The sequence below is a fragment of the Microtus pennsylvanicus genome, chromosome 7, assembly GCF_037038515.1.
Source record: "Microtus pennsylvanicus isolate mMicPen1 chromosome 7, mMicPen1.hap1, whole genome shotgun sequence".
Taxonomy (NCBI): domain Eukaryota; kingdom Metazoa; phylum Chordata; class Mammalia; order Rodentia; family Cricetidae; genus Microtus; species Microtus pennsylvanicus.
In genome coordinates this window covers 81747394-81772361 of record NC_134585.1, presented here as the reverse complement: position 1 = coordinate 81772361, position 24968 = coordinate 81747394, and the positions used below count along the sequence as shown (strand labels likewise).

The following is a 24968-nucleotide window of genomic DNA, read 5'->3' as shown; positions in this document are numbered from 1 at the left end:
AGAATCAGTCAGGGCTGTGATTGGACAACCAGCCAGCAGGAATGCTATTTATTCAGAGTTCTCAGCACAAGATACAAAGCATTCTGGGCAGAGGTGAAAGCCCAGTCAGAAAGACTTCCAAAGCAAGCTTCCTGAGGAAAATGGGCACCAAGGGAAAAGTAAGTAAACAACCTGTATCTACATTTAGCTTCTGCTTCTGTTGGGTCTCTGCACATTTGCTGAAGATGCTGCCCCCCAGGTTACAATCAAGGCACAGCAAATTAAAGCCAACTAAAGGGAGAGGAACAGTCCAGAAGCTAGAAATTGGTTCTAAGAAAAAGCAACTCTGGATTTGCTGAAGTCTTCTTGGGTACTCACACATTATTTAAATGAGGATGAGAGGAAAATAAAGTTACCTCTGCTCTAAGCATCAATGCAGCGTGTGTATTTATAGCATGGGAATGAATGGGACAAGGTAGATTACTAAATGCTGTGTATATGACCCCATGTGAGGACACCTGAGGGCTTTACAACATAAAGAGAAAGAAAGTAGTAAGAGTATAGATGGATTTTTTTCTTACTTATATTTTGAAATTTCTTGTAATGAATGTATATTGCACTTGTAATAGAAGAAATAACAATTTAAATTACAATTAAATATTCAAAGAACAATTGAGAAGGTTTCAAATGGTTAAAAAAAATTATTCCAACAGTACAGGCAATAATAAGGACAAAGGATTATAGCCTTTCTTTCAATTTTCCTTATATTTGAAATTTAAAATATAATTTGAGACTGAAAAAAATTAATGTAGAATTGTAAAACCTTAGGTGTTTAGTTTCCTTTCATACATTTTTACTCAATTCTCATGAAGAGAACAATTCTTATTTAACTTACATTCTACTGATAAATTACCTGTGTAAGTCTCACTTCCCAGATCTTTTTACCATCTGGAGACATTATATGTTCACAGGTCAGTGGGTTTATAATGGGACTTTCTTCTCTAACAGTTTCAGGGTGGTAAGAATATCTGTTGGTCCAATGACCACACTTTAACTTCTGATTAAACTTTACCATACCATTATACATTAAATAAAAATAACAAACTGCTACAAATGACCTTCTGGGTGTTCAATAACCACACCTGGAGACTACACCGATGTGGTCAGAGGAATTAAAAGAGAAGATGTCTTCACCATTGTCCTATAAGGGCAACTAAGTCCTAAGGAACTATACAACTTCTTTTGAAATGTTATGTAACTGTGGGGAACCACCTTGTCCTGCATGGCCTTAGATACATCACTGAGTGGACTCTAACAAGTGTCCAGTCTATAAAGAGGATGATCAACACAGGAAAAACTGATGCCACACTTCCAAGTGAAACACTGGTTAAGCAAGGCTTTGACTTATCCTCACATAGATGGATGAAATGGCAAAGGAAAGACTAGCTGAGCCAGGGGCTTCTCCTGAAGTCAAATCATGCCTGAGGACCAACTTCAACTGCCCTTAGCAGAAAAAAAGAAAGGATTAATTTTGGCCCCCTACACAGTCTTAAACAGTCAGTGTAAAGGTGTAACCAGAATGAAGACAATCCGTGTTTTTTAACAGTTTAAGGAACTACAGTCCTCAGACATGGTATGATAAATTATTTGTACAACATTCTCACTAATGGTTCTATTCCTGATAAATATATACATTGCACAGACACAGGATAAGACCTTAACTTACTTCAACAGTGCAGTGTTTATCTGCAGGGGAAAAGGAAACAGTCCTAGATTCTTAGTTATTGAGGCCAACTCTGTGGAAAGCTGTGTTTTCCAACTACAGAACATTATCTCCGGAAGGGCACGTCTCAACTCCCAGGTGTCCTTCTGTACTCTGACCGTTCACGGACAGTGACCAAAGGATATTGCCACATGTCCTGTTGTCAAACTAGGGTTTGAAAAATTATTCAGGATGCCCAAATGATGTCCTTGGAACACTGTGACACAATTCTGGAAAAAAAAAAAAAACCCTCCTCATTCCTCTTTTAGTTTACTAGTTAGTTGCCACTGTCTGGTTGGGACTCTGGATTGTGGCATCTAGATTTCAGTCAGGTGTGACCCATACTGTCCACGTCCACTGGGCATTACACCTATCCGGGCAGAGGTATCTAGTGTATCTATTACTGATAGCGGGCCAAGTACTTTACCTACTCTTACAAAGTTTCCAAGTGGTCACTCCTTGTTCAAGAGTCTAATGTAACAACAGCTGACTGTCCAGCCGCTCTTCGATCTGTCAACTATGACCTACATGGATTGAGACACAGAACAGAGAATTTCTTTGAGTTATCCTTCAACGAGATTCTACTATGAAGGTTCTGGTGCACTGTCCAGCCAGCTACAGAGCTATGTTTCACCATGCTAAGTAGGACTTAGGTTATTTATAATGTGGAAAATTTTTCTTCACTAACTTTGTCTCTTCTTCATGAGAACACAGTAAAAGAAACTCAGTGGCTGACTTCTGAGCTTAAATTGGCCAATGAAAGGCTCACTGAACTCATGAACGGGACAAGTGGCCTCCTCCGTGGTCTACAACTTATGGTGACAGCACAAAGCATCAATCTTATTGATACCTATTACAAAGCCTGCCAAGGATACTTTAAATGGTTTTCTTGCCTGTTCTCTGTCTCTAATAAGGGCAAAGCTGCCCCAACTATTCTAACTACACATTCAGTAGTTATAGTACTACTAGTAGTTTCACTTGCTGTATGTTACGGGTGCTACCTCAATTGTTTGGCACACTTCTAAAAAACTGCTACCATCAAATGGCTATTAGGTTCTAAATCCTCAACATCACCTAAGCATTTCCTTGGTCCCTTAGATCATTTTAAATGTCATTTGCAGCAGATCTCAAAGAGGTTAAAGATCAATATTGGTTATGTACATCCAGAGTATAAAAAAACATAATTCCTAGTTACTTGATAGAGACCCACACCTGAAGTCATGTACAGGAAGCTAGATGATGCCTTTTCCTTGAAGCACTATTAATTAAAAACTCAGAGAGAGAGAGAGAAATTGGGGCTCAGCCTGAAGATCTGAAAAGTAAAGCAGCCAGCCACTGGCTTTTACCCTCACCTCAGTCTAAAATGGTGATCCTGACTCCAGGAATCTCAGAATGAGACTGTGACTGAGAGCTGTCTCCTCCCATTTTATAATCCTCTCTAGGGCTGGGATTAAAGACATGCACCACTGGGATTAAAAGCATGCATCACTCAGTTTCTATGGCAACTAGTGTGGTTACTGGGATTAAAGGTGTGTGTTACCACTGCCTGGCTATAAGGCTGACCAGTGTGGCTGTGTTAGTCTCCCAACCCCCAGGCAAGCTTTATTTATTAAAATACAATTGAAATACCACTACATATCCTAAAATCAGTTAGTACTATAATGACCATTAATATCATGACAAAAAATTTAATGCATATATGCATATATATATATTAATCTTATTAATTTGAGATAATATTTATGCCTTAAGAAAAGTTGTTAAAGAATCAAAATAAAACCAAAAAATTATGAGATTAGTGGTAATACAATAGTTTCTAAGTTTTTGGTTTTCCTTCTATCCCATATAAAGACTCTTCTGACATGAGACAGAGATTTTGGATTTTACTTTAATAAGCATGCTTGGGTTTAGAGAAGGAGAGAGCCGCACATTTACTCCAAAGCAGCTTTCATTTTCAATTGAACTGGGACTACAAAAAGACCATGTGAATTATGTGTCTGTAGAGAACAGCAGAAACAAACATTTGGGAAGATTTAAGAAATTTTATCCTGCTGGAGATATGATATACAAATAGGCTAATTACTCTTTTCTTGGGACTTTTTTGTCCTATTTCTTCCCATATCTCATTTGTCCAGTGGTCTTTAGATTCCTTAGCTGGATACCTTCATTCTCCTGAAAAGATGAAAACAAAACCCTGCCCCAACCCTAACTTTGGGGAGGTTACCTTTCAGCAAGTTATATCTGAACAAAGGAGAAGCATTTGTTAGTCATATAAGTTAGGTTAGACTGAATGGCCAAGCTATTTGATGAAATATTATCTCTCCTAATCAAGAGGTCTCTCTTGTTCGAATCTTTATAATATTTTCATGGTTTCTCCTGAAATTTTTGTTTTATCTGCTAAAGCTGTTCTATCTATCATCCAGAGAAATAATCGTGTTTTTCACAAAAGGCACTAGATTCTTTAATTACTTTGGGAAGACGTTTCCTCCATGACGTCAGGGAATGACTGAAACAAATTTGGCATGGGGCCTGCAGAAGAGCCCCCCAGGGAGTTTCCCAACAGCAAAAGGGTTACCTTGAATATCTTTTTTTTTTTTTTGATTTTTATTGAGCTCTACATGTTACAAGGATGGAGGGCCTGCTTATTCGTCCCATCCCGGCTGCCCGACTGGCTTAGCTCCAAAATAATCACACAGAAATTGTATTCATTAAAACACTGCTTGGCCCATTAGCTCTAGTTTCTTATTGGCTAATTCTTACATCTTAATTTAACCCATTTCTATTAATCTGTGTATCACCACATGACAGTGGCTTACCAGGTAAAACTCTAACTGGTGTCTCAGGTAGAGAATCCATGGCTTCTCTCCTACTCCCCTTTCTTCCTCCCAGAATTCAGTTCTGTCTTCCCTGCCTGCCTAAGTTCTGCCCTATCCACTAGGCCAAGGCAGTTTCTTTATTCACTAACCAATGAAAGCAACACATGGACAGAAGGACCTCCTACACTATCTACATTTTTCTCTGCTCCCCTCCCTACTTCTCCTCTCCCCTCTTCAACTCTCCCCCATGGTCCCCATGTACCCAATTTACTCAGGATATCTTGTCTTTTTCTACTTCCCATGTAGATTAGATCTATGTAACTCTCTTTTAGTGTCCTCATTGTTGTCTAAGTTCTCTGGGATTGTGGTTAAGGGGCATTTAGGTTGTTTCCAGGTTCTGGCTATGACAAACAAAGTTGCTATGAACATAGCTGAGCACATATTCTTGTGGCATGATTGAGCATCCGTTGGATATATACCCGAAAGTGGTATTACTGGATCTTGAGGAAGGTTGTTTCCTAATTTTCTGAGAAATCACTACACTGACATCCAAAGGGGCTGTACCAGCTTGCATTCTCACTAGCAATGCAGAAGTTTTCCCTTTCCCCTACAACCTCTCCAGCATAAGTTGTCATCAGTGTTTCTGATCTTGGCCAACCTTAAATATCTCTTGTTGATTTACATTCATTCATCCAGTGCCTGCCTTTGTCACACATTCTACATACTCCAAAAGGGAGGGGCACTCTGTTTGTATTATTCTTAGGAAAAGAATTGTTTCTAGGAACACCCTGTTTGCAATCCCTTTTTAGATGACCTTGTTTATTGCAATTGAAACACTCAACATATCAATTTTTCTTCAAACCTCTGGAAATCACCTCTTCTATCCAAACATCATTATCGTCACAAGATTCATTATCGATTGTATCTCAGACCCATTCCTCCAAGGGTGTTCATCTTGCCTTTAAAGGCCTAATTACCCTTTTGTATTGTGCATTAGCATTTTCAAAAGCCAGAGATTCTATTATTATTCATCTAACTTCTGAATTTGGTATCATTCTTTTTAAAACTAAAGTCAATCTTTATAAAAAAAAATCAGTGAAGGTTTCTTTTGGACCCTGTATAACCTTAGTAAATGGCTCCATTTTCTTTTTTATTTCTTCAATACTGTCCCAAGTATTCAAAGTTGCTGCACAGCATAAAGCCAGGGTGTGGTCATCATATAGAAATTACCTTTGTACATTAGCATAATCTCCTTCTCCAAGAAGTTGGTCTTGGGAGATGTCTATACCTCCAGCCCTAGCCTCATCTTTCCAACAAGTCCTCCACTGTAATTGAGGACCAGGATCCTAGACTGCTGTAGCCAAGTCTTTCCAGTCTTGAGAGATAATTCTATTACAAGTTACCACAAATTTAACATCTTCTCCGCAAAAGGTGAATACATGCCATATGAGATTATCATTTCCTTGAGTTTCCTTAAATCTAACATTTTCATAGGAGTCCATTCGGCTTTGAAGATACCTATCATTTGGCAATTTCTGTAAGGATGCTGGATAAATTAAATTTGGTTGCTTGAAAACCTTAGCTGATCCTCTCTAACCTTATAATATGATGCTAAAATTGGTTTTCCTTTAAATTCATCTGTATGGATCTGAATATCTCTATGATCTGTTTTATTAAGTTTTTCTAAGGCCTATATCTTGGCACTCATATCAAAGAGCTTTTTTTTTAAAGAGATAAACCAAGAATTATCAAACTGACAATAAGGATTATCAAAATAATAATTAACATTATGTCAATTCCAGCTAAGTTAATTATCCCTTCATTTAATTGTTCCATTTTTAAACCAAGCATTGCATAATCATACAAAGACCTAACTGTCTACATTTTAATAGTTACCTAAAAGCTGTGCAAGGACTACAAAAAAGATCTGGAAGACGGCAGTTCAAGGAAATTTTCAAACTTACACTGGCTTCCCAGAGCAGGTGGCACTGAGGGAGAAACTTATCTGAGAGACAGAGACTCACCAGGTAATAGAGGACAAGACTTTGTAAGCAACTGAAACCTCAGGGAAAGTGTAGAGGCCAGAGGATCTCCCACTTGACAATCTCCAAGAAAGCAAGGCTGAGGCAGAAAGTGGCAGGAAATAGGACTGCAGAGAGACAAGGAGAAGACTATGATATCCATGGATGCTGTTAAGCAGCTAGCAGAAGCATCACTTCTAATGTATTAGTCTGGGAGATGGCTGATGCAATGGTAAAGAGGGTGCATCTGAAAATGATAACACCAGCCAGTGGAGCAGAAAGCCCTTTTTCAATGGGTCATGTGAAAGGCAATATAAGGGTCCAGACCCAAGAGAAGTAGCAAGAAAGGAGAGGAGGGCACAGATTCCAGAAAGTGTCCAGACCCCAGAGAAGTAGCAAGAAAGGAGAGGAGGACACAGATTCCAGAAAGTATCTGATTGCTAGCAATGAGGACAGAAAGAAATTAAGGTTACTTCCTGGGTTTCTGCCTTGGGTGAATGATTGAATTTTATGGTTGAAACAAGGAAAGTAAATTGTGTACTGTGTCCTCTTGGGTACAGATGAGAGAAAGAATGTCTTGTTTCTATATTATGAGTTCACAGTATATGGAAGACAGTCAAACAGCATAAAAATGCTTATCTAAATCTTTAGGGGAAACTTGCCCTATAGATACAGTTTATCCAAGTCATTTACACAAAAGTTGTGACTGAATACATAAAAATGGAAGATAATTTATAAGAAAGATGATGGGTTGATATCTGAACCCCTAAGAACTGCTTTTGCATCAGGAATCTCTCCAATACCAATCTCCAATGATTCCATCACCATTTATTGATTGCCACCATTAGATGGACTTCACTCTATAACTCAGTGCTTCCCTCCTAAATCCCTCATATCTAGGATAACAAATAAGCCCACATTATAATTTCATTACAACTCTTAAGTAACTAGTGGGTAATTTCATTCATGATAAAAGCAAATGCTTAGCATCTAACCAAGAGTGGTGGCATGTGCCTATATTGGCAGCCCAGGAAGGTGAAAGCAGGAGGATCACAAGATCAAGGATAGCCTGGGCTACACAGCAAGACTCTTACATATATGTGTGCTTTTCTATAAATATGTGTTATTTGTTAGACCAATTTACATATAGAGGCTGAAAGCTTAAGAAAAAATTGTATTGATTTAACAGCCACCATGAGTATATATTTAGATTTTCCAATTCTTTTATTTTCCTCTTGAGTCTAGTTGAATTAAGTACTTTCTAGTACTGATTAATGCAAGAATCTCCCACCTTTCAGATCTGCTAAGTCTCCCTTTCTCCCCTCATCTGCTCTACCCAGGTGATCAAATGCAAAGCCGCTGTGCTCTGGACGCCTGGGGCCCCAATGGACATTGAGGAGGTAGAAGTGGCCCCACCAAGGGCAAAGGAAGTTCGAATAAAGGTAAAACAAAATCCACTTTTCCACGTCAAACCCAAAGCTGTTCACTGTAAATTATATCCTTTACAGATTTCCAACTCAAAAAGAAAGCCACATTTTCCTTCTGTCCAGGAAAAGTTAGGGAGGGTTGGTGTCTGTTCACACTGCTTAGTAGAATGAGAAAACTCACTCGATGGGGGTTTTCAAGCTTGGTTACATGCTTGTAATCACTGGAGCAGCTTGGAAAAATGCCAACTGCATCTCATCCCTGAGATTCTGAAGTTATGGATTGATTGGTTTGGAGAGGACATATCCTGAGATGACTCTAGCTGGCTCCCAGAGAGCTAGAAAGCAGTTCGCGTGACTTGTGGTTCAAGGTCATTAGATCATTTCCATTACAGCAGTGGAAAGTAGGTATTATTTACAGATGGACTACAGAAAGATAGTTCTAAGTTCCCTTACCCACACACACCATACCCTCCTCTCAAGGAACCTTCTCTGACATCTATTCTCTACTGAGCGAGGAGGGTGGTATTTAACATCCCAATCGAGCACTCTCCAGCAAGGTTACAACTCTCACAACTAGTTTTAGACACAAGACACCCAACCATTTTCTGACAAGCTGCAATGTGACTCTCTCACCTGTGCATTTGAACCAGAATATAGAGCAAGGGAGGTGATGGTAAGCAGGAGATGGGCTGGGTGGGGATGGCGCTGCTAACGATTATCATTCAGGTGATTGTGATAAATTAAAAAAACCTGTCTGCCGAAGATTGCCAGGAACATTCCAGCTATAGTGTCAGAACCAGAACAAAATAACGAAGACGAAAAGAGGTTGGTGGGTGCAGTTCTGGGTCCAGGAGGTTCGAATACACTTCCTTCAATTGTGTCAGCAAAACAGAGTTGGGACTTACACTAGAGCAGGATTGCTAACACACCTTTTAAATGTGTCTCACGCCTCTACCTTTTAATCCTATAATTAGTAGCCTTCCTCCACACTTCGCTCTCAAGCCAGGTCGGATCTTTGGCACCATACTGAGGTGATTTCGACTGGACTCTTCCCCCTTAGACTCAAGTGTCTGAACTTGGTCCTGAGTCAATGGTGCTGTTGTGATGGTGTTACTGAGAGAGCCTTTGCCAGAGGAAGACATCGGGGACAGGCTTTGGGAGTTCACAGCCTTCCCTTACATCTAGAATGCGCTCTGGTTCCTTTTCTGCTTGAAGATGTATTCTCTCAGTTTCCTGCTCTGGCTGTCTGCTGCCGTGCCCCTCTCTCCATTCCTCAGGTCTCCCTCTGAAAGAATAGCCCAGGGTAAACTCTTCCTTTTGCGAGCTGTTTGGGATAGTTTCTCACAGCAGTGGAGAAGCCACTCCCCAATGCACACGGTGTGCTTCCCCAGCTTCTCTTCTGAAATCATTAAACTGTGACTCGACATTTTTAGCTTGGAAATTAGTGGAGGTAGAACACCACGCTCTTTTACAGAAATAATTGTTGACAGCTATCAACAATGAGTGCTGACTAGAAGCGCTGCACTAGAAACCGTCACAGAGCCGCAGACCTGAAGCTCCTTCGCGACAGACAAATCTCAGTTCTCTGTGCTTTCCACGCAGATGGTGGCCACAGGAATCTGTGGTACGGATATAAAAAGTCTGGATGATAAAGAGCTTTCCCAGTTTTGCCCCATCATTATGGGCCACGAAGGAACTGGAATAGTCGAGAGTGTGGGAGAAGGAGTAAGCACAGTGAAAACAGGTAGGAAGCAACATCCGGCCTCGAGAAACGGCAAGTTTTGGAGCCCACAGCAGAAAACCAATTTAAGGGCATCCCTTACGTGTGTCGCAATCAAGCAAATAAAAAGAAAGGTGAAACTCTGCCCACTTCCCAGAGAGGATGGTCAGAATGGTCCCTAGATTACATGGCGATTGATATTAGCTTTAGTCTTCAAATTTACATTTTGAAGTGGAATGCACCCAACCTAGCGCTAACAAGTAAGGAGAGAAAAATGAATAATTAGGTAAATAAAGTGAGGGCAGTGGCCCATATTGTTTGGCTGGGTCTCTTGGATCCCCTTGGCCAACAACTTGAAGGGAGGTGGACTTTCATTGGCATTGGGAGGTTGATAGTCTGTAGCTCCTGGAGAACACTGTCACCTGATGTTTGGAAACTCCATTTAAATAAGATGTGTGTGTATGTGTGTATATATGTATAAATACGTGTGTAGATGTGTATGTGTTTATTTAGATATAAAGATATTTATTGTGTATACAGATAAGTATAAATGTGGGTACAGATGTGCAAATGTATGTATAGATATGTATGTGTGTATGGTTATGTATAAATCATATATATGCATGTTTATATGGGTGTATAGATATGCATAAATGTGTGCATAGATATATTTGTATGTATATATGTGTATACATATGTATAGATGTGTATATATGTGTAAATATATTTATTATATGTTTATTTTTAAGCTTATAAAATAATATTTCATTATGGATTTTTCCAGTACTTTTAGTGTTATTTATCCTTTCTGACTCTTTCTCCATCTGTATCACCCTATTTTTCCCTCCCCAGTTTGGTCCTCACACTATTTCTTCCCTTTCCTCCTTCACAGCATCTTTGTCCTATGGCCTCCTCTCTATAATTCCTCCTCACTTTCTTTCCCAGAATTCCTTGTGTCTTCCTGGCTTCTGACATTGCTCCAGGATTTTTTGTTTATTTGTTTGTTTTTTTCGAGACAGGGTTTCTCTGTGGTTTTGGAGCCTGTCCTGGAACTAGCTCTTGTAGACCAGGCTGGTCTCGAACTCACAGAGATCCGCCTGCCTCTGCCTCCCGAGTGCTGGGATTAAAGGCGTGCGCCACCACCACCTGGCGTGCTCCAGGATTTAAACTCAAATCCAAAACACAAATTCACAAACATAAGAGAAAATACGGCATTTGTCTTTCCAGGTCACCTTACCCAGGATATTTCCCAGCTCCATCCATTTACCTGTAAATGTCATGAATTCATTTTCTTTGGGTTGTGTATCAAGACCATGATCCCATTATACTTTCATCACTGAGGAGCATATAGCCTCTATCTTGCCACTGTTTTCAATAATTATGGCTGAGCAAATATTTGTGGAGTTGAATAATGTGAGTCCTTTGGGCTTATGACAGAGAATAGTTTAGCTAGGTCATATAGTAAACGAATTTTGATGTTTTTTTTTTAATTAAGTCTGCATGCTTATTTCAAAATGACTGCAAATCCAGAGTGGATTCCAGTCTGTAATGCCACCGACAGTGACGAAGGGGTCCCAGCTCCCCACGTCTTTACCATCATTACCTGCCAGTTGTTTTCTTGATCCTAAGCCATTCTGACTGGGGTAAGATAAAATCTCAAAGTGGTTTTAATTTGCATATCCTTCATTTCTGAGGTTGTTGAACAATTTTTCAGATATTTCTTGGCCATTATCTCTTCTTCTGAGAACTCTCTGTTCAGGTCATTAGCCCATTTTTCAAAATGAGTTGTTTGATTTCTTGATCCTTCATTCTTTGAGTTCTTCATCTATTCTGGATATTAATCTCCTATCAAATACGCAGCAGGCACACATCCTCTCCCACTCTGGGCTTCCTCTTCACGCAACTGAGTCTTCCCTTTGTTATACAGAAGAAGCCTTTTGGTTTTGTGAGGCCCCACTTGTCAATTCTTGGCCTCAATTACTGAACAAATGGAACTCCACTCAGGAAGTCCTTTCTTACACTGATATCTTGTAGAGTACCCCCTATGCTTTTTTTCTAGAGTTTCAGCATCAGCATTTCAGAGTTCACATTTGGAGTTTTTTCTTTTCTTTTTCTTTTTTCTTTCTTTTTTTATGGGGGAGAGAGAGGAGTAATATATATGGGTCTAATTTCAAACTTCCATATGAAAGACCAGTTTTTCCAACACTATATGTGTAAGCTGTTGTCTTTTCCCCAGTGTAAATTTTTGCCAACTATCAGATGGCTATCGGTATATGCACTTAAGTTTGGATCTTCTATGTCTGGTTTTGTCCTAGTATTATAACTCTGTAATACAAATTTAAATATGGTATGATAATTTATACAGAATTATTCTTTTTGCTCAGAATTGCTTTGGCTATCCTGGGACTTCCATATGAATCTTAGGATTTTGGGGGGTCCTATTTCTGTGAAGGATGTTATGGGCATTTTCATAGGGATTTCATTGAATCTATAATTTGATATTATGATAACTTTTATGATGATCAATCTGCTAATCCACGAGCATGGGAGTCTCTTCCCTTTTCTAATTTCTCCTCCTCAATTTCTTTCTTCTCAGCTTCGAAGTTTTCATTTCAGAGATCTTTGACCTCCCCAAACTAAAACCAAAATAGAAGAGCCTAAATTCTAACAAAGCTTTTAAATTAAAATTTATAATAAATTGTTATACTTGGCAATATCAGACAATGAATCAGTCAGTTAACTCATCCCAAGCAAGACACTCTGATCTTCTCCTCCAAATTTGAACATAGAGGTACAAAGGGCATACACACACACACACACACACACACACACACACACACACACACAATATAGGAATATGTTTGCTCTCCATGGCCACAAAGAGAGAGATGAAGTACAACACAAAGCACAGCTTGTGGACAATCTTTCCCCAATCCTGGACCTCATTTTTTGAGCACTGTATCTATTCTGACTCAAGCCCCACAGCAGAAATTAATGGAGAGGACATAAGATGTAGTTGAAGGCTGTCTTAGAATTCCTAACGGTGTGAAGAGACACCACGAACACGGCAACCCTTATAAAGTTAAAACACTTAATTAGGGTGGCTTCCATTTTCAGAGGTTCAGTCTATTACCGTCATGGTGCAGCATGGTGGCATGCAGGCAGACATGGTGCTGGAGAAGTAGTCGAGCATCCTACATCTTGACTTGCAGGCAACAGGAACAGGACTGTCTCACTGGGCATAACTGGAACACATGAGACCTCAAAGTCCACCTCTACAGTGACACACAGCCTCCAACAAGACCACGCCTCTCCAACAAGGCCACACCTCCTAATAGTACCACTCCCTTTGAGGGCCATTTTCTTTCAATCCACCATCCACAAAGACACGCAACTAAACTCTTTGCCTGGGTATTCCAAAAGTGCCTAACAAGGTGGGTAGATCTAGGGCCAGCTCCTAGAGATTCAGCCATGGCCTGGGGCTGGACAGGATGCTGAAACTATGTTGGTGGCCAAACACAATTAAACGTGGAAATAGTTCTTCATTATCACATCTTCTTGGTGCCTCGTTGACATGCTAAGAAATCAGACTACTTAACACTAGCACCCTAATAAGTTACTCTGCTTTTTAGGTGACAAAGTCATCATCTTATGTTTGCCGCAATGTGGAGAATGTAACACTTGCCTCACTTCCAAGAACAACATGTGTGAGGAAATTAGGTAAGCCTTTATAACTCCATCTTCTTAAAGTCTAATTCAGCTTCACTTGAAGAGATTTGAGCTTTTTAATACAACATAACATAAAGTTTGTTTCCTTTCACCTATAAAAAAGACTGTCAGGGACACATCTGATATCTGAAAGCAGCAGCAGAGTCACCTGCAGAGGGAAGATGGTGCATCAATATATCGCTATAGGCACCTTTTCTGAATACACAGTAATAAAGGAAATCTCCGTCGCCAAGATTGATGAAGCTGCTCATCTGGAGAAAGCATGCATAATTGGCTGCGGGTTTGCCACTGGTTTTGGTGCTGCGATCAATTCTGCCAAGGTGAGGGGCATTTATATTAATTTTAAAATAGAACGAGTGGGATAAGGAGGTGAAATACCTTTCACGTTGGGGCACCACATGATCATACCCCATGGAAAAACAAGCAAATAAGCTTACCTCTAAGCACTGCTAAGTTTATTCAATTAGTTGGTTGCCTTCCCATGCATTCCCTGACATCCAGGAGTATAGGTATACAGACTTCAAATATAATACATTATAATATGACTATGTCTTTCCATATTCCAGTTTGTTTAACAAGCAAAAGTGAAAGTTTCCACTGTTCTGCTGCTAAAAGCTCATCAAGTTTACATTCTAATTTAATAGTATATTACTTAGCCGTGAATGTTTAAAAAAGAAAGGGAGAGGTACTGAAGATGTCCTTCAAGGACAGAACACATGCCTAGTATGCGCAAGGTCCTGGATTCAATCCAAGTACACCAATGGCTTTGTTAGGGTTTCTATTGCTATGAAGAGACACCACATTCAACACAACTCTTATAAAGGAAAAGCATTTAATTAAGGTAGCTCTCTTATAGTTCAGAGGTTTGGTCCATTATCATCATGATGGGAAGCAAGGCAACATTCAGGAAGACATTGTGCTGGAGGAGGTGAGAGTTCTTACATCTCCACCCACAAGCCACAAGAAGTAGTCTGTCTCGCTGGCGCGGCTTGAGCAGAAATGAGACCTCAAAGCCCACTTCCACAGTGACACACTTCCTCCAACAAGGCCAAACCTACTCCCATAAGGCCACACCAAATAAAATTCTAAGGGTTTAAGAGAAGCGATGGAGAGGTGATTCCATTGGCCAGGGAATCTCACTCTGACTGAACCGGCTACAGTTAAGCTCCCTCTCTTGGAATATCACTCGAACCACCCCAGCTCAATTCTTTAAGGGGCCTTTGATATTTAAGTCTTTGCACTGTCCACTGTGTTTTAGTCTCAAGGCTCCACAGAAAGATGGGATGTATCTTCATAAGCTTTGTGTCACTGGGACAAAATACCTATAGTCGCCACACTGCAAAGAAGGAGAGTTTGTTCTAGCACACGACTTTGGAGATTTTAGTCTGTGACACAGTCTTGGGGGCTACCTTGGGGCAGGAAGTCAGGGCAGGGAATGCAGAGTGGGGCAAAGCTGAGCTTCTCATGGTACACAGGATCAGAAAGATTATAAATGGGAGACCCAAAAAAAAAAAAAAAAGGAGAGCAGGTATCCTAAAATCCCCTTAGGGCATATGGTCTTACATGAGGTCTTCCTTCCACTGGGCTCCTTCAGAAAGTTTTGATACTTAATGTCAAGGGCTGAGGAGTAGGCCTTTATTTCCTGTGTCTTTAGAGCACAGTGTTCAAGATGCACACTCTATCTGGTTGGAAGGGGTTCAATTTAAATTGGTAATACACTGCATGCTACAAAGAAAAAAAAAAGAAAGGAAGAGAGAAAGAGAGAGAGCTCCCATGAGCAATGACTCTGAAGTGATTTGCTAGAAAAGAGAAAGGGAAGATTTCAAGAAGATAAAGGTGTTTGAAATAATTCCAAACTGTCTAGAACTAACGAAATACTCTGTCCAAATGAATCCTAAGATGCAGTGAAATTTCATTACGTCACTTCCATTATGCAAATTCCACGCTGGGACTTGAAACTCTCCTTGTAGGTAGGTTTTTGTTCCTGTGGTAAAAGTATCACACACCCAGAAACAGCCTGAGAAACTAAAATTCCCTAGGTGTATGTTCCTCGAAAACGCTTTCCTTCTGTCTCGTGCAAAGCAACTGTCTTGGTGTCCCAGAGTCACTGAGGACACAGAGGACTGGGGAAGAGCTCACCGGTAGAAGCTTCCTTGCTAGCATGAGACTTGGCATCACCCTCTACCAGAGAGGGGAATGTTCATGTTTGTTTTGCTTTTGATCTGTGTCCAGGTGACCCCTGGCTCCACCTGTGCTGTGTTTGGCCTTGGAGGTGTTGGTCTGTCTGTCATCATTGGCTGTAAAACAGCTGGAGCAGCCAAGATCATCGCTGTGGACACCAACAAAGATAAGTTTGCGAAGGCCAAGACAGTGGGTGCCACTGAGTGCATCAGCCCGCGAGACTTTGACAATCCCGTTCAGGAAGTCTTGTTTGATATGACGAATGGTGGAACAGACTTCTCCTTTGAGGTCACTGGAAACCCAGAAATAGTGGTATGTGGTCTTTGGAAGTGACAACTACCTGCATCTTACACTAGTTGTTGTTTGCTAGTTTAACTGAATGAACATCTTAAATTTCTTCTATGTCCCTCTAGTTAATTTTCCTTGTAGTCCATGACATACCCACTAGAACATTCCGTCCATTTACTTTCCAACAGAATCTACAAGTCTGCTATTGTGTTTGTTTACCCCTCTGTTCCAAAATACTTCCTCAATTAAGCATAAAGAACCCCCAGTCAGAAGTTACATGACCACAGGTGGCCTGAGATGCCAAAGATTTTCAAGCCAGAAAACATCAGCGAGATAAGGCTCTGCTAAATTGGCCTAGAAAACAATGAGCTTTTGTCTTTCTGTAAAAGCTTCCATGTCAGGTGTGAGCTTCTGAACCAAGCAAAGCATTTCCTCACTGACTAAATGAGTGGTGGTTTTCCTTCTTGGAGATAAACATGAAGGCCATCACACCAGACTCTGAGGAGAGCCGTCTTCTGGCCTCAGAATGACGCATAACTGTTGCATGGACCCATCTTCCAGGAAGTTACACAGAAAGAAAGCAAAGAGGAGTCTCTTCCAACCTGAGTATTTTTCCCAGAATTCAAAATTTCTTCTAGTTCACTGCAGATAACCCTCTCACCCAAGGAAGCACATAGCAAAGCCTTTATCCCAGTCTTGTTCTTAAAAAAAAAAAAATTGTGAGTACAGATCAGAAATGCTACAGCTAGACCCAGATGCATATGTGGAGATGGTTTGAAATGCGGCTAGTCGCTCATGCTTCCTCATCCGTTCATTCCCTGACCTCCTGGGGTAGGCATGGCAATGGAGGCATCGTGCCTCTTCTCACTGAAGATAACTCTGTAAGTTCCTCCTTCTGCCATGGTTTTGCCTGAGTTTTCCTCATTTTTGTCAATATAAGATTTAAGTCAATCCCCCCCAAAAAAATTGTTTGAAAATAATGAATGGGAAAATGGTGTGTGATCACTTTGTTAGCATGACATACTACACAAACATCTGACTACCACTTTTGATATCTAAAAGCAAACCATCAGCTCAAACCAGCCACCCAAAGTCACAGTCCTTACAGAAACCATTGTTACTTTGATACCACAATGGTCTATAACGGTTTTCATCTCTGTTCAGTTTGCTGAATCCTAAAATCCCAAATGCTATTCTAGGCAGAAACAATAACTTACCTATGATACAGAACATCTTCATAATATTGATGCTATTTCAAAAAGGACAGGGGAAATCAAAAAGGAAGTCATAGATCATTAAGCAGTTAAGAAGAATAAGAGTGGTCCAACTTTGAAGTATGTGGTTTTATTCTTTTTCTGTCTTACATTGTTTTACAACAGGCAACGGCCCTGGCCTCCTGCAACAAGGACCAAGGGGTCTGCGTGATCGTTGGAGCAATTGCCTCTAGGGCTCAACTCAACATCAGCAGCCAGTTGTTCTTCTCAGGACGTAGTCTGAAAGGGTCAGTTTTGGGAGGTACGTACAGAAGAAGCTGAATGCTACCAGTGAGGAGCTAGAATGAGGAAACAGAAGATGGGCCAGAAGTGCCCAAGAAAAGACATCAACCAATTCTAGATGACAGTCTTGTTTCAATGTTTAAATTTCAAGTTAAAAAGTAGATATTAACTATGTCCTCCGTCTCTTTGTAAGCTTTATTTCATACAAGGAGAGGAAAAAAGAAAAAGGCAAGTTTTTATTGATTTGCAAAACAAGCAACACAGCAGAGTCTAGGCTCTGGGGGTGGAGATCAGTGGCAGAATAGTCATGTCAATTGCTGAAGTCCTAGGTTCAAAACTACCCAAACTTCAACAGTATTAAAATCCATAGCAGTACCCCAACTAAATTATATAAACGTCCACTGGGATTCCTTAAGGTATATGCTCAACTATTAGCAGTCATTGTCAAAGCAGTATAATATCTTATCCCAGAAAAATGATGGATTTGTACTTTTCAAGAAATACCACCAAGGTGAGGTGGGGGTGCTTTCATTCCAAGCAAATGAAAATTCTCTTATCCAGAGATATGAATCGTTTCATGTAATCCTTTATTTTCCATTATTAAAAATATAAAAGCATTAGAAAACTTTTATTTAAAGTAGAAAATAAATAAAATTATGTATTACTGCCTAGGATTCTGGGCTCATCTGCAAGCAACCTAATGTTTTTGTTGTTGCAGTTTTTAAGTTTTTAATATTTATTTACTTTAATGTATGTGGGTGTTTTGTCTGCATGCAAGTCTGTGTAGCACTTGGGTGCCTGGTGCCCACAGAGGACAGAAAAGGGTAACCAGGCCTCTGACACCAGAGTCATAGACAGTTGTGAACCATCTGGAAATCAAACTTGGGTCCTCTGAAAGAGCAGTTAGTGCCGTTAATTGCTGAACCATCCTCCCTCACCCCCCCCCCCAAATCCGATTTTAAAAAAAAAGACTCTAGGTAATGTGAGTTCTTGAACAAAACCAGGGAATTAGGAGTTTGCTGAGCACTGGGAACTGTGATCTCCAAGTGACCAGTGACAATGGATTGTCAGACATTGAGAGCATTACCCACTCCATTTACACAGCAAGCAAATGGCAAGACATGTAAGGGGGAAAGGCCTAATTCATCTGAACACTGCAGCTCCAGTTCCTCTATTTGGATCACTGAACAAACACCACTGCTGCTTCCCTATCCTGTGTTTATTATGACGGCTTTAATTCCAAATGCATGTGTCCAGCTAAGCTTTGTAACGTAAGATCACGGTATCTTGAACAACCCTTGTAACTAAATTCATTAAGCACTTAAACATTCACTCAACAGTCATTAATGAAGTTAATTCCTCCTATTAAAGAATATAGTCCTCTGGTTTTACAGCTTCTGACAAAGGGTATTGCTAATGTTGGCGAGACAGATCTCCTAACCTCCTATAATGTGTGAAAGAAAGAACTTCCCCTATTCAATATCCCATTAGTGCTCTCGCTGAGAAACAACACAACCTTACTTGGTTTTTGAGAAACACTGCCTAATTTTGTCTATGTACCCAGGACCTTCCTTCTTTATTCATTTCACTTTATTTTATATTTTATCTTTGTGTGTGTGTGTGTGTGTGTGTGTGTGTGTGTGTGTGTGTGTGTGTGTGTAAGAGGGAGGTATGTGCATGCCTCAGTGCTTATGTGGAGGTCAATGGTCAATTTTGTGGAGTAAGATTTAGTCCACCTTGAAAGGCTTCCAGGAGTCCAACTCTGTCATGGAGTATACAGCAGGTGACAACTAGCATTCAGATGTCACCCACCAGAGGAATCATTTTCTGATGGAGGAGAATCCCATTCAGTCAAGGCTAATGGGACCACCAACTATGGAAATTGTTGCTCCTGTGTGTAACTTCACATGCGCAAAAGCAGCTGTGGTGTCTCCCTAACACTGCACTGTAGTGTGTAATCTCAGATTGTGTCTCAGTCTTATGGGCACATATATCCATAGCTGGTCAGGAAGATGACTTTTCATTAATCTGTATAATTTTGATATACAGAAAATTTACTAAGATATGCTTCATAGCTAAATATATTGTCCCAAGAGGAATGTAAGGCACGTAAAAGCCTGCTTTGTTCCTTTTACGAGAACTAACATAGAAAACAACAATTTCTACCGTGTCTAAGACAAACTACATACAATTAGCTCATTTTTACCTCAGAGCAAGTTCAAAGTAGACTTAATGTTTGTATATATACAAATCATAAGTTAAAAACTTTACAGATATGCACAAGGAGAAAGTCACAGATGCCTAGCCAAGGTTTCTAATGCAAAGCAACATAAGAGACTATGTCAAATCTTCACTTGCTAAAGTCTGCACTCTGTGTGCAGATCTCTCTGTCTCACCTGACACTGTGGCCCCAGTCTCTGGTCTCAGTCTTATACCAGAAACCTTGAAACCTGTGTTGCCATGGTAAATGGCTCTATCCCTTATCATTTAACTCAGAGGCTACTTCTCCCAAGCGAGGATTGAAAGATTTCTATAATAACTTCACCCACAATCTGAGGGTCATTCTCCTTTTTTTTTTCATTTTGCAATTCTAATTCCCTTGCCCTAATTTTCTCTAATTCTTTTTAGTTCAAATTCTCTGTTTTAATTCTCCCATGTTTCTTCGGATACCTAGTTTAAATACATATTTTACAGGAGGCTTGAGGCAACAAAAAAGTTACAAAGCCACTTCTGAAGTAGTCTCTGAGTTATCCTGGGTAATAACTTGGGAGCTGGACTTTCAGGACACTAAACTCAGTTCTCCAGGCTTTCCCCATAAGTACTTCCACCTATAGAGCCACCTCCCCAGTCCAGGGTCTTTTTTAATGTTCTCCCACTGAAATAATAAACAACAAGTATTTTTACATACATAAAAAAATACTTCATTAGATCACCAATAAAAACAAAAGAGAAATAGATGAGACTCGTGGGTGACAACAAATAACCCTAGTTAGCATTCGTGGTTACATATAGGATAATCAAGTTTTAAAATACACATGTTAGAAGAGTTTGGGGCCGTTTTGAGAATAGGTAGAAAGGCTAGAGAACCCAACATTAATTGGAATGAAAAAAAGGAAGCTTGAGGATTGCAAAGATGGCTCAACAGTTATAAGCATGTAGGAACCAGAGTTCCTAGCGTCCACATGATGACACTAGCTTCAGGAGATCCAATATCTCTGGCCTTCTATGGTACCTGCACGCACACACACACACCACATAATTTTAAGTAATAAATAATCTTTTTCTCTTTTATAAGATAGGCTGTGCTATTGAGCACTTTTTATTTTTTTAATTATTATTTCTTCTTATGTGGGTGGGTATTTTGCTGGCATATTTGTCTACACCACATATATGGCTTGTGCCCATGAAGGCCAGAAGAGGGAGTCAGATATCCTGGAACCAGAGTTACAGACAGCTGTAAACTGCCATGTGGGTATAAGGAATGGTACCTGTGTCCTCTGGAAGAGCATCCAGGGTTCTTAACTACTGAGCCACCTCTCCAATCATATCCTTTTTTTTTTCTTTAGAAAAATCAAGTTTGCTGCCATGATGTTCTTCTCTGCCCACAGATTATTTGGCTTGTTCATGAAGCTGCATGTCACAGCACACAAACACAGATGTGCATGTGCACAGAAATACACACAGAGGGAGAGAGGGAGATGTCTATGCTTTTAGAGAGTGCGGTACTGAAGAGCAAACCTAGAGCCTCTCTCACACAGCCACGAGTTCTCCCAACTGAACTACTTCCCCCGTCCTTATTTCTAACCTTTACATTCATCTGTGCATCTCAAGACTGTGGCCTTCAGTATACATTTTGTTTGAATTCACTGGTCTACAGTTTGCAACCTAACACCGGGAACATTGAAGATGAGATTTATTTCCTATTGGCTTTGAATTATGACCTTTGTGTCTGGGGCATCAGAGGTCCCATGAAGGGCACAAACCTGTTTGTGGGTTGTGCGGTTGAAATAGCCCTCATCCTGTTAGGGCAAGCTGATGGGATAGCAAAACATCTCTACCAGTTTAACATTGGCCAGTCTTTCTTTTTGTCTTCCTTCCTTTCTTTTCTCCTTAATCTCTTTTTTATGGTTTGAGAATTTCAAATACGTGTATATGGTATTGTCAAATCCACACCCTATTCCCCACACTCTTTTATACTGAAATCTCATAGGTAGAATCTTTCATAAATCTGTGCTCTTTTGCATATTTCCAGGTTGGAAAACCAAGGACGAAATCCCTAAGCTGGTTTCTGACTACACGGCAAAGAAATTCAGCCTAGATCCACTGATCACCCACACCCTGGCTCTCAACAAGGTCAACGAAGCAGTTCAGCTAATGAAAAATGGACAATGGTAGAGGTCATGTTTAATCTGTGTGTGGGTGTGGGGACAAAGGGGCTGTCACTGCTGCAAAGGCTGCAAAGACTGTTGCAAGAGCTCAACCCCTCCCTGCCCTCTGAATTTTGCTTTATTGCTGTCTTATACAATGCATGATCCTGCAAGGAGTAAGGTAGTAAATATTTTTAGCTTTATTTTTCACTCAACACAGAACTAAAGGTGTCATCGCATGAAGTTATGGTCCTACTTTAGAAACACAGTTTATGGAGCAGAAGAAAGGGCTCTATGAGTAAACACACTTGCCACAAGATGAACATCTAGTCCCTAGCACTCATTTAAAGACGGAAGGAGAGAACCAACTCCAAATGGCTGGTCTCTGACCTCTTTATGTGCACCTTACTTCCCGTCTGTCCTCCACGCCTCCCCGGAATAATAAGATAGAATACAAAAAGGAAAACTGAGCCCACTTTACAAAGAGACAGTTGTTGTCATTTTTATTGCTTTGTTTCTGTATGGGGGTTGTCTATGATACCTATTTAATCTCTCCAGTAGAAACCAACCATAAATGATATCAGCCTTTGTCTTCATTGACGTTTCTGTTGCTGCCACGAAACACCATGACCAAAAAGAAAGTTGGGGAGAAAGGGGTCTATTTGGTGTACCCTTCCACATTGCCATTTATCACTAAAAGAAGTCAGGACAGGAATTCAAACAGGGCAGGATCCCAGAGCTCATGAGCTGACTCAAGCTGCTTACTGGCTTGCTCCCCATGGCTTTCTCAGCCTACTTTCTTGCAGAACCAGGACTATCAGCCCAGGGATGGCACCAACCACCATTGGCTGGGCCTTCCTCTGTTGATCACTAGATAAGAAAATACCTTACAGCTGGATCTCAAGGAGGCATTTCTGATGACCCCAGCCTGTGTCAAATTGATGCACAAAACCAGCCACTACAGTGCTTCTCACGGCTTTAAAGCTCCTTGCCTATTTTATTACCCTGAGAGCTGCATGTTATTTTGTTCAGATTCCTCGCAACTTGTCAGTCAGCCTGTTTTTTTATCCAGCCTCAAAGGAAGAAGCATGAGAATAAACATGGGGAACATAGACCTCAAAAGTCTAAAACATGAAATTTTGAATCCAAAATACATGTTGCTTCAGAAATTCCTCCAAGTTTTGTTTCTCTTCTTTTTCCTTTTTGTAGCATCCGCTCCGTCCTGCTACCTTAGTTACAAGATCTGCAGCATCCACTCCATCCTGCTACCTTAGTTACAAGATCTGCAGCATTTCACCACCTGGATTTTGCATAGCATCGTGACTTAGAAGAACCGGCCACACAACACTTTTCTATGTTCTTGCCTTGACTCATTCAGCAACGTTATATCAGGTTCCCTCACCTGACCACACCATCAAAATTGTTTTCACATGACCCCTGGCCATGCCAGTGCCATGCAGGACAGCCTCCCTTTCACAGCTACGCTAAGGTTGATGGGAACCACCCAACAGCACATCCTGCAGATGAAGGCACACCAAGATGTTCCACAGGTGCAGCTGTCTCTGCCTCTGGACCCACATTTCTTCAGCCACTGGATCTTTCCCACACTGTATGCATCTACATGTGAAGCTTGGCATACTGTCCACGAGAATTAGAATTCCCCCGGAGAAGCTACTGGAACTGATAAACAACCGAGCAAACTTTCAGGTCACAAGACTCAATAGTGTGGTTATATGGCAATAGCAAGTTATCAGATATGGAAATCCAGGAAGCAATCTCACAGTTACTGTGAGATTGGTCCCTCAGATAATAATGAGGAAGAAATTTATCCCAAGATAATAGATCTCCACAATTAAAAACTATAAAACATCACAGGGTATAATAGTGTCCTTCTTTAATCCAAGCACCTTGGTGGCCAAGGAGGGCCAACCTATGTGACTTCAGGGCATGACTGCTGACATAGCAAGTTCTACGTAACTTGATCATGATAAGCTCATGACGCAAATATATACATATTTAAATAGATAAAAATGAAAACCATTCTTTGTTCATGAATTAGGAATTACAAGAATATTGTTAAAATGTCTGTACTTCCCACAGGGGATCATAGGAATCATGGGTGATGAAATCGGAGGACCACAGCGAGCCAGCCCACCCTTTGATGATGCAGTCCACCCTTCGATCATCCTGGGAAAGCTGGCCCTGCCTGTCAGTGGACACGGCAGAAAGAGAGCTGGCCATGACCCTCATGGGAGAGCTATTCCTCCTTCCCCCACATTGCACTTGGGAGTGATGGCCCCACCCCTCATAGGATAGGAAGAACTGGCCCTGACCGTATGGGCAGAGGGGAGCTGGTTTTGCTGCTTCCCTGAGTTGAGGCAGCCCCAGTGACCTGGAGTGACCAGCTCAACTACTGCCCAGGCCCACAGCTGGGCCTTTTGGGTTGGCGCACCCTAACATCTACTCTGTCTAGGATCTTCTGGAGCTCATGAAGGGACTGTTCCTGTGGAGAGATGCCCACAGGATCTCCAGGACCCGGGATGGCTTCAGGGTATCTGAGAGGAGTTAGGTGAGGATCCACTGACGATGCTGTGCCAGAGACCAAAGGCCTTGAACCACACCAATGACTCATTGCAATGAACCTGTGAAAGACAAGTGTTACACAAAAGGACATATTGTGTGACGCACCAGGACTCCCAATGTCACTAGGATGAATGCAGAGGTGTTGGAGAGGCGAGAAAGACAGAGGAGTAAAGAGGGTTTTTTTTGGTTCGGTTTGTTTGGTTTGAATTTTTTTTTTTTAGTTTTTATCTGTGGGGGACACTCCAGGGGTGAGAAGAGGATATGGGGGGACTGGGATGTGAGTGGAATTGGGGTGCATATTGTGAAATTCCCAAGAATCAATAAAGAAATTATGCTAAATATTAAAAAAATTTTAAATGTCCATACTACAGAGATCTACAGATTCAATGGTACAGAATCTTACCATAAATACCAGCAATATTCCTCACAGATAAAAATAGCCTTCAAATATATATGAAACCCAGAAAATGCAAATAGAAAAAGTAATCATGAGCAAAAAGTAAAAAACAGGAGCCATTATGATCCAAAATATACTGCTGAGTCCTAGTGACCACAGCAACATGGTTTGGCAGAAGAAAGAGAATCATAGACCAGGGCTG

The 24968-nt window shown here is 40.7% G+C and overlaps 1 protein-coding gene and 1 long non-coding RNA gene across 2 annotated transcripts in view; one reads left to right on the top strand and one right to left on the bottom strand.

Moving 5' to 3' along the window:
• LOC142854866 (uncharacterized) overlaps nt 1-24968 on the bottom strand; it is a 226639-nt gene that overhangs the window by 166147 nt on the left and 35524 nt on the right. The gene's annotated exons all lie outside the window — the stretch shown is intronic.
• LOC142853819 (alcohol dehydrogenase 6-like) lies at nt 92-24810 on the top strand. Its single transcript, XM_075978989.1, has 9 exons — nt 92-158; nt 7919-8020; nt 9608-9749; nt 13358-13445; nt 13558-13774; nt 15687-15947; nt 17303-17438; nt 21672-21810; nt 22996-24810. The coding sequence occupies exons 1-9, from the start codon at nt 141-143 to the stop codon at nt 23018-23020; spliced, it is 1128 nt and encodes a 375-aa protein (XP_075835104.1). The 5' UTR covers nt 92-140; the 3' UTR covers nt 23021-24810.

What these genes read in the sequence shown, in the direction of transcription:
- LOC142853819 (XM_075978989.1), top strand. An exon ending in AGTAAGCACAGTGAAAACAG is followed by an intron (nt 9,750 to 13,357) that starts GTAGGAAGCAAC and finishes TCTGCTTTTTAG; the next exon opens with GTGACAAAGTCATCATCTTA. An exon ending in CTGGAAACCCAGAAATAGTG is followed by an intron (nt 15,948 to 17,302) that starts GTATGTGGTCTT and finishes GTTTTACAACAG; the next exon opens with GCAACGGCCCTGGCCTCCTG.